General features: G+C 54.2%; 1 protein-coding gene across 1 annotated transcript in view; it reads right to left on the bottom strand.

Moving 5' to 3' along the window:
* Nucleotides 1–5,773: 5,773 nt before the first annotated feature.
* Nucleotides 5,774–10,218, bottom strand: part of TTLL1 (tubulin tyrosine ligase-like family, member 1) — a 38,209-nt gene continuing 33,764 nt past the window's right edge. Inside the window, exons 10-12 of the mRNA XM_008580001.1 lie at nucleotides 9,943–10,025; nucleotides 9,786–9,845; nucleotides 5,774–6,968 (exon numbers count right to left, since the gene is read on the bottom strand). Coding sequence (XP_008578223.1) covers nucleotides 6,839–6,968; nucleotides 9,786–9,845; nucleotides 9,943–10,025 — 273 coding nt within the window. The 3' untranslated portion in view covers nucleotides 5,774–6,838. The remainder of the gene's footprint in view (nucleotides 6,969–9,785; nucleotides 9,846–9,942; nucleotides 10,026–10,218) is intronic.

The following is a 10,218-nucleotide window of genomic DNA, read 5'->3' as shown; positions in this document are numbered from 1 at the left end:
CCATTTCCACTCACTCTTTAAGATGCAGCTCGAGCTGCTCCTCCTCCAGGAAGCCACCCCGGATCACCCTGCCAGCCCAGATCAGTAGGTGCTTGCTGGAGCACCTACTGTCCATGCCCTTCTGTGGCACTGAGCCTCCCCTGTCTGTTTCATTCCTGCATATGCCTTGTCCACATACATTTATAAACTCCTCAAGGGCAGGCACCTACATTTATAAACTCCTCAAGGGCAGGCACCAGGTCTTAAAATAGAAGTTATAGCAAAAAATGTTAACTAAAACTGGTTTCACACTTTTTCAATCATTATCTTCCCTTCCCTGTGATGGCCATATAAGGTAGATGGGGCACAAGTTATCATCTCCACCAGGCAGATGAGGAAGCAAAGCACAGAGAGGTTAAGGAACTTGCTTGCGGTCACACAGTGAGGAAGAGGGCCCTGGTCTTCTGATGCTTGCTTCTGTCCTTGTCTGTCACCCCCTGCAGTCTCCCATGTGCATCTTCTGATTTCCCAAACCTTATATGTAATGAGTGGCCACCAGTATTTGCTGGTTTTTTAATCTCCAATTTCACCACCTGGATGTTGTCCCACTGCCATTGTGACCAGGTATTTCCCTGCTGATACAGCCTCTGCCTCTTGTTTTTTGTTTTGTTTTGCAGTTGGCCAGTACAGAGATCCGAACCCTTGACATTGGTGTTATAACACCTTGCTCTAACCAATTAAGCTAACCGGCCAGACCCACCTCTGCCTTTTCAATATGGAGGCAGCACCGTGCGCTGGAAAGAATCAGATGGGAAGTAACATGCACCACGTCCCAATGCAGCCTCTGCCCTTGCTAGCTGTGTGACCTTGGGGAGTCACTGCCCTTCTCGTGGCCTGCTCCCCCTCTGCCTAATGAAGGACTGAACCCGTGAGGGACAAGGCTTCTTCCCATGGCAACATCCCGTGGCTCTTAAGTTAGGTGCTGGTGCTTTTTAAAATTCAGTGCACCCTGAAGGCTTTGTGGGAAATGTAATTTGTGAAAGTTAAGTAAGGACACTGCTGCCTGGTACTCCCCACCTGCCAGTGAAGGCGGCACCCTGCGTGGGGGAGCCCCAGGGCAGCTTTCCTCTCCAAGCTGCCGCCGAGGCTCCACCAGCCACCCACAGCGCCTGCAGCAGCAGCTGCAGAGGAGCTGGGATTGCCTGTTGCCCGAGATTAAACAGGGCCTCTGCCAACCGTGGGGAAGGGTTCCATCTTTCTCAGAACTCAGCCATGTCAGTGCTAGGGGGATTCCCCACGGTAAATCATTCAAGTTTCTCACAGTCTCGTGTTCTCCCGCAAAGGCCACCAGGAGCAGCCTTGTGGGTGAGCAGCATGAGCGGATTGCTGGGATGGCTCCTCTGTTGCAGATGGAGGGACAGCACTAGGCACAGGAAGCATGGGGTGTCGCTGGAAGCAGGTGGTGGGACGCACTTACCGCAGGGGGCAGGGGTCGGGGAGCAGGGGGGGCTGAGGAGGCGGGGCTCTGCTCTGCACCGGGCGCCGTCACATGCACGGGCCCTTCTGTCGTCTTCACAACCTGTCTCTAGGGCAGGAGCCCAGGGCGAGGCTGGAGCTGTGACGGTGAAGCCACTGCTGTCACCCCTGTTAGCTGCACCAGGGGAGTGTTTGCATGTTTTTTGCTTGAACACTGTTCCTGCTGTTGTCTGTGTTCACACATGATTACGGAGGGGTCTTGTTTGTGTCTTGTTATCACTGTCAGAGTGGCCTTTTCTGCTGTTGATGTTTGTGCAATTATGTCCAACAGGAGGACACCACGCTGTGAGGAGAGGCCCACTTCCTCTCTTGGGGCTGCTTTGTCTGGGGACAATGTCAGAGGACAGGAGCCCACCACGAATTTCCTCTCCAGCTGGAACAGTCCCTGGTGCCTCTGTGGGCCCAAGAAGTCTTTTCCTCACCCCCCGCCATCCCACACTGTCTGTGGACAGCTCCAGGCTGGCAGGGCCTGAGGTCTGGGGACAGAAGAGGAACAGAACAGCCACAACCCCCACCCCCAGAGAGGGCCCTGCTGTGTGGGTGGCTGGGGGTATGTCCGGAGCTCTGTGCCCGGTGGCCGGACCAGCCCAGTGTGCTGTTCCAGCCAGAACGGACATCAGGCCCGAGGTGCGAGCCGACGGGCTGGTAGACGGGGCTTCATATTCCGGCCTGCCCAGAGTCCTCGCCACAACAGGACAGCTCTGGGCCAGCTCCTCTCCCAGGCACACTCTCTCCCCAGAAGAGCTCCCTCAGTACCCTCAGCCTCTGCTCCAGACCTGGTGTGAGAGCCCCGTGTGGCCAGGGGGCGTCCTCAAAGCATCTAACTGGTCCGATGTGCTCTCCAGAAAGATGGTTCCAGGGGCAGGGGAGGAGGGAGGGCCTGGGGACGGGGACTTGGCAGAGTGAATGGGGGCAGGGGTGACAGAGGGGACAGAATTCGGGCAGCAAAAATCAAGGGGATGTGGCTCCCAAATGGAATTAAGAGGTGAGGGAGAGAAGGGCTGGCCAGTTAGCTCAGTTGGTTCGAGGGCAGAGTTGTAACACCAAGGTCAAGGGTTCGGATGCCCATACCGGCCAGCTGCCAAAAAGCAAAAAAAGAGGTGAGAGAGGGAGGCATCGGGAATGGCCCCGAAATCAGACACTAGAGAGGCACAAAAGGACCAGTGTGGCGTGTCCACTTGTACTAAGTGCAGGCAGAGAGTAACGAGAGATCACAGATGGAGATGCAGCCAGGACCGAGCAGTCGGGCTGGGAAGCAGCAGCCCAGGGCCTGCAGGGAAGGTCAAAACCAGGAGGCTTCTCCTCTGAGAACACACCGCAGGTGACTCCTGTGCTGTGGGACCCTCAGAGGCTGGGCGGGGCTGAGGCCTGGGCCCAGGGAGACAAGCCCGAGAGCAGGTGTGCACCTGGTCAAGGACTGATCCTCCGCAGCCCACTCCCATCCTTACCGCTGTATGAGTGTCCTGTGGCTGTTAAACAAAGACCAAAATCGTGGGGGCTTAAAACAACAGAAACTTATTTTCTCACAGTTCAGGAGGCCAGAAGGCCAAAATCTAGGTGTCTGCAGGGCTGCGCTCCCTCTGAATCCTTCTGGTGGCTCCTGGTGTCCCTTGGCTTGGGGCAGTTTCGCTCCAGTCTCTGTCTCTGTCTTTGCACTGCCTTCTTCCCTGTGCGTATTTCCTCTCTGCTTCTTTTAAGGACACCAGTGACTAGATTTAGGGCCCACCCTACAGCAGGATGACTTCATCTTGACTTAAGTAATTACATCTGCCAAGACCCTCTTTCCAAGGTTACATTCTGAGGTTCTGGGTGGACGTGAACTTTTATGGGGGGGACACTATTCAACCCACCACACCCACTAAGAAATTGGGTATCTTTGGTGATGAGGGTGATGCCCCTGCAGAAATAGACCCAGCAGGCCAGATTCCAAGCCTGGGCTGCACTAGGAGCTCCACAGCCAGGCTGGTCGGGATGCCAAGGGCTCCAAGAAAAAAGCTGTTGCCATCTGTGGGCTGCAACCCTGGTCATGCTTCAACTGTGCAGAGGGGCCATGGGGACAAGGCTGGGGAGCCCCCACCAGCCTCTGGCACCACAGCTCTGTGGGATGCACTTGGTCCCTAGAGAACTGGATCCCCGGCTCCCGTGCCCAAGAAGGTGCTGCTGATGGTGGGGCTGTATGGCTACCTGGGCCACCCTGCCAGGCCACCTTCAATGTCCCATCCAAGCTACAGCTTCCTCACCCCTGACCTCTGGAAGAAGACTTTGTTCAGCAATTCGTTGTCTCATGAAAATTCACCAGAGGACCTGAGAAGAGAGCCCAGACCCTGGCTGGGACAACCACACAGCATCTTTATATAAAAAAAACAAGTGTTAAACTTGAAAACCAAAAAAAAAAGTTGGACAAGTGACAGGCAGGGGAAGCCTGTGGTTGCCTGCAGGGGATGCTGCAGTCCCCTAGGGTTGTTCTGGCTAACAGAGGGCTGGTAGATTCACTTCAAATTAACGCTCCTAGGGACAAAATCAGGAGAATGCCATTTGTAAGTTAAAAGCGTATGAGATACAATGTGGTTCAGGTTGGGCAAATGAGAAAAGATGTAGAAATGCCCCAACTTCCTAACTGAGAAGCAGGAAACAAAATTGGCCAGTGCTCCCGTTGGCTCACCAAGGGTCCTGATATACCTCGAGGGCCCTCTAGTTGGGCACAGTGCATGTTAAATGACACGATGAACACCCTGTGGGTGCTGGGTCGCAGAGTAGTGCCAGGCACTGGGCCTAGACTTGCTGGCCAAGGTCCCTGCAGCAGGAGAGCTCAGGGCTCTGCAGCAGACCAACCCTTGCCTGCCTCCCTGGGCCACAGGTGGCTGCTGGCCTGATGTAGGGGAGACCCAGAGCTGGGCACTCGGCAGCAGAGCTGCAAAGGGCACCTGAAGGGAGGTGGAGTGGCCAGTCTCCAGGGCGAAGGATGACCCATGCAGAGAAGAGTCAGGTGAGCCTGGGGCTGGTGGACACAGGGTGAGTGCAGCAGGGTAAACAGAGGAGACAGGCAAGCGGGCAGGTGGAAGCCTGGGGCTGGGGGCCTCCCACATCCTCCCAAGCACAGGAGGTTTCTTGGGGTGTGGGGACAAAATGGCTGCAAGTTAGAAAGTGTCACTGGCCAGAGGCTGGATGGGACGGGGCTGCAGGTGAGCCCCATGGGGACTCCAGCAGTGGCCCACGTAGGAGGTGGAGTAGAAGAGGCTGTCGCCAGGCTCAGGGACTGCTGGGGGAGACAAGACGCATCCAGGGCTCAAGCACCTCACCAAGACTTGGGGACAGCCCATGTGGGAGCCGGTGGGAGATAAGTTTACACTGGAAAAAATCAAACATATCAAAAATCATGAAAATGACCAGAGACTGCAACCCTCAGGCCTGGGAACCCACCCTATTAAGAGGGAAAAAATAACAGGGGATGACAAGAAAACAGAAACTGTCACCCCAGAAGGTTCCAAGCAGGGCCACTGCTGGAGCCGTGGGCCGAGCGGCAAGCAGTGCTGTCGACACCGTGGCCTGCTTTGGGCACTGCACACTTCCTACCCGGGTGTGTTCTGGAAGTGTTCAGAGGAAACATCTGCCCCAGAACATGACATCACTAATGTAACAGTCAATATTTGATATAAATTCATTTAGTGGAGACTCACTCTCACCTAGCAACCAGCCCTCAGCAAACCAACAACTTCACGGCTCCAACAAAACTGAGTTGGCCTCGATGCTCAGACGAGAGCAGCATTCCAGCCAGGGGCCCCACCCTTCTCCCAGAGCCTTCGAGAGGCAAAAGCAAAACAGCATAACTGAGAACCAGGCTTGAAGAGCGTCTGGGTGGGACGGCTGGTAAAGGCGAGCGGGAATCGTCTTTCACCACTGGGTGCAGAAGCGAGCGGGAGGCCACCAGGTGCACAGATGATGCCACCCTGGGGCAGGAAGACTGACCAGAGCTGCAAGTGAGGCAGGGCAGGCAGGGCCCTGGGTAGTGTGGCACGTTATTTCTGGGGCAAATGTAATTAGTCCCCATTTTATATACTAGGACACAAAGGTCCAACGAGCCCAGGGGACAGCCCTGGGACACAGCTAATAAATGGCAGAGTCAGGCCTCAAACTCAGGTCTGACTCAGAGACTTGATCCCACACCTGCCAGCGACAGCACACCACATTAAACCTAAGTACCCAGGAACGCACGAAACGCACAGATGAATCAGATCATTAAACCGGAACAGCAGACAAATCCCCCCAAACTGCAGTTTATTTGGATTCTGGCTAAGTACCATTTGTATTACGGTTCTCTCACTTTATATTGTACCACAAGCATTTAAAAGGACCTTTTCCCAAATTGGCAGTGAAACATCGTTAAAAATATATGTGCACACATATAGCCACACACGATATGACATGTACACTTGACACACGTCTACATGTAGTACCATAGACCCCTACCTGAAGCACGTGCACTCAGCACAATACCACAAACAAAAAACAAGTGAGGACTTTTAAGTATAAACTTGAGACAGTGAACGAAGCCTCCATCAGCGAGCAGGTATCACATGGCTGCCAGTCACAGGCTCTCGCTGAAAACTCCCCTGACCAATGCAGGTCCCTCCCCATATCGTTCTACGAGTCACCAGACTCCAAGGTGGCTTCACATGAACATGCCACATCATACAGCCTGCCCCCGCTGCTGGCCGCCAACAGCGCTCACCTGAGTCTGCAGCAAACCCAGAGGCCGACATCAGAAAAGCCACACTGCGGGAGCCGGGAGCCGTCTGTGTCATCGGCTCAACTTCTGACAGACTCATCTACAAAACTCAAGTCTCTTCTGAGAGCACCTAGACGAAGGTCTTCGTAAAGATAAACTACAGAGGAATATTTCTAGTTGCCTATTTTCTTAAAAATCACAGTCAAGTAAAAAGGATGAAACCAAAATAGCTGTCAGATTCACACACTACTCTCACACAGCAGTACTCTTCTGTAAGGTGTTCGGTTTTGCTTTTGTTTTTAATTTAGTGCAAAAATTTTTAAAATGTGAATACCTTATAATAAACTAAATCACATGCTGAAGCTGTTACTTTCTGTCAAAAGAGCTACTTTTATACATTTATCTGAATCAGTTCTTCCAGCCCTAATCAAATAGACTCCATAACCTTCCAAAGAAGCTCCTTTCTTTATTTACAGGGCTTACAAAAGGAGAAAAGCTCTAGAAAAAAGAAATTTCAAAACAGGTCTTCAGGAGGAGCCAGGTAGAGTGAGTGGTTTTGATAAGGTCCAGGTCGCAGTCTTCTGTTCTCGCAGGCGGTCACTTCCAGGTCGTGAGGACGGTTCTCCCCGAGTCTCTCGACCGGCCTGCTTTGGGCCCCAGCGACTGGCCCGCGCGACTTCTCAGCTCTCGGTCAGCCCCGTCGCCCTGGGCCAGCTCCTCATCATACCTAGACACAGAAACAGCTCTGGGGTCACATTAAGTTCTCGTTTGGAACCACCGGCAACACGCAGAGCTGCTGGGCTGCTGCATGGCAGACACGATGCCATCCAGACGGGCAGCCTGACCAGGTCCTGCTCTCACCCTGCCCCACCTGGCTCCAGCCCACGTGCCCACCAAATGCTACCCAAGGCCACAGAGCCTACAAGCACAACCTTGTTAAACTGCTACTGTGGACAGGTGCCCCCCCCACCTCACCTCCCTGCAGCTGACATCTTATACAGGCCACTAGGGCAACTTTAGCAGTGACCCCAAAGGAAACATGTACAAGACAACACTGATCAGCCCAGGGTAGGTGTCCCCAGCAGCTCACTAATGGGGCGAGGGGGTAGGGGGCAAGGGTCTGCTGCATGAAGGGAGGAAAGGACCACATATGGGTCACCAGTCTTGCTGAGCATCTGTGCTGGTCTGTGCCGCTTTAAAATACAAAACAAACAAAACTGAGCATTTGCAAGCAGCTGGCATCAGGGATGGTCTGGCCACTTATCAAGCTAATGCAGAAGAGAATCAGAGAGAATATGGTTCTCCTAAGTTCCTGCTCTAGCAGCCTTTCTTCCGGGTTTCAGTGGGCACAATCGAGACACTGTTAGGATTCAGGACAGTCTTTTTTTTTTTTTAAAGACTGTACAAGTATAGCCGGCAACTTTGCCACTGAGGTCTGGAGGAGGCAGATGAAAGGGCCAAGTGTCATGGGCCAAGGCCAGGGTGGTGATCGAGGGCACGTGAACTCGTGCTGCCAGCTTCCTGCTCTCCATGTTGGTCCACTGTGCAGGGCTCCTATGAGCACTGAATGACACGTGAGTGCCTGGCATGGCCCCTCCTCCCCTCCCAGTCACACCGCTCCCTTCTGCTGCAAGAGGCGGCACCAGAACACCAAACTTGGATTCTCAACCCTGATCATTTGCGGCATCAGGGGGAGCGAGCCCTGAATGCAAGGGCTTAGGGACTATCGGCTCCACACAAAAACCTTTCGTTACCTCCCGGGAGTGGGGAGACGATGGCTGAACGGACCGGGGAGGGGTCACCTTTTTGTCTCTCCAACTAAAAGCAGTGAGGCCTCTCATCTCTGCTGCTTAACCTGCAAATGGAGCGTCTGGCCACTCCCTCAAGGAGGCCATGAGCTGGACAGGGAGGTACCCACACGCTCCTAACACACCAGCCTCTCTGCCTCCCTCAGCTGGACTCAAGAGGGACCCACTAAGGCCCTCGTGCTCCTGGCAGGACTCCCCCCACATAGGCCTCACCCCGCACGCCCCCCATAACTGCCCACCGCTGAGGCCCCACGGCAGCTGGCATCCACCCCTCACAGCACCTGCACCTCCGCACGGCCAGTTCCATGCCTCTCTGCACAGGCCCCGTCTGACTATCCCCAAACTCTGCCTCTGCATCCTGCACCTCTCCAGCCATCACCAGCAACCCCTCGTGCCTGCTACCATGTCCTTCCCCTTCCTGCTCTGAGGGAACCCAGCTCTCCCTGAAAATGTCATCTCCCTGGGTGGAGGCTGTTTTCTCTCCCACCTGTCATACCCCTGGGCCTGGAGGGGGCGTCCTCTGTAAAACCTCCCAGCTCCTCCCAAGCCAGGTCAGCAGAATTATCCCCTTCCCCCTCCTCATGTGGCACCTTTAATCCTGAGGTCACTGCCCTAATTCCTTGGAGATTCAAGCTCCTGGCTCACAGTTGCCGGCAACAGCAATCACCAAAAGGAGAGACCTCCCCAGTTCCCTGACCTCCACCCCACTTAAGTCCCTTCCCCATGGTAGCTCCTGACCTGGTCACATTAAGTAACTGCACCCCTGCAAAATCCCCATTGCAAGCCTTCCCCCTCTGACCACTGTGCCTCCTCCCCATGGGACACCAATCAGCCACCACCCTCTCACTGCCCCTCACTGCCCTCCTGTCCCATCAACAGCACCCTCCTGCCTGGGAAGCCCCCGACCCTGGTCACACCCAACGCTCTGCCTACCCTGTTACCTAGCCTGGGCAGCTGACCTTTGCTGCAGAGAACAGTCCACCATGCTGGCTGGTTGCACTTGAAGTTCATGACCACCACCCTGTGGAGGCCCCGAGCACTGCCTGGAGACCCTGCTTACTTCCCTTCTGAACTCCTCTTCCACCTCCTCGCTGCCCTGGAAGATGAGCTGCTGCGCTGTGCACCGGTACCATATGTCACTCACAGCGGGTGGCCAAGCACGGGCTCCAGAGTCCAGGGCCTGGGTGCAAATCCTCCCGCCAGTCTACCAGCTGCAAGCCTGAGATCTCCATGTGTGCATATAAATGGCACTAAATATTTCTTCATTTCTAAAAATTTTAAATTGCATGCACATTTTGCCTAGACAGAAGGGTGTGAATATGATCCTACCACATCCCTTCCTTCTGTTTTTGGTGCCATCTGTTTTCCTCTTCACTTCCCCTCCCTCACCCCGCCCTGCAGCACCTACGTGATAACCTAAGGCGTGTCCTTCCACACCTCCCTGCGCATCCACTCACACCCGAACCACTGTGCACAGCAGCAGGGGCGCACACCGGGTCTGAAGTCACTGTGCGTGCCTTTTCTGTGGCTTGTTTCACTTGCTTAGCCTCCAGGCACACAGGACAGCTCTAGGTCGTTCTTCACGGCCACCCAACATTCCACAGCATGAATGCGCCACACTTTGTTCAACCAATGTCCTCTTGATGAGCTCTCACTTTGTCCCCACTTGTGTCACTACCAACATGTCACTTGACCTCTCTAAGCTTTCATAAAATGGAGCGAATATTACCACTCACCTCATAAGGTTGCTGGGGAAGGCAAATGCGGTAATGTGCGTGAAGCACTCAGTGCAGCTTCTGGCATGTGGTAAGCCCCCAAAGGTTAGCTGCTGTAATCATTTTTTCCTTCCCAACTCTGTAAGACACATTGTACCTTCCCCATGTAAAGGCGTACAAAAGGAGGCTCATGCAGTTGCAGTGAGCTCCTTGGTGTCCCACAGCTCCACGTGGAAGAGCCAGGGTGTGAGCCCACGTGACCTGTGTGAGACAAGCACTGTGTCCACCCTGCTCCCAGCAGTCCCAGCAGCTGACACAGTGCCTGGCATGTGTAAGTGTTTCTTATACATTTATTAAGCAGAAGAACAGAAGCTTTTCTGCTACCACATGAGCTATCCCACAACATCATTAACAAATGAACCACTCTGCCCAAAGGCGGCGAGCCAACCTATAC

The sequence above is a fragment of the Galeopterus variegatus genome, unplaced genomic scaffold, assembly GCF_000696425.1.
Source record: "Galeopterus variegatus unplaced genomic scaffold, G_variegatus-3.0.2 Scaffold2000, whole genome shotgun sequence".
In the NCBI taxonomy this organism is placed as follows: Eukaryota; Metazoa; Chordata; class Mammalia; order Dermoptera; family Cynocephalidae; genus Galeopterus; species Galeopterus variegatus.
The sequence above is the reverse complement of the archived record's forward strand: the minus strand, read 5'-3'. Positions and strand labels throughout refer to the sequence as shown.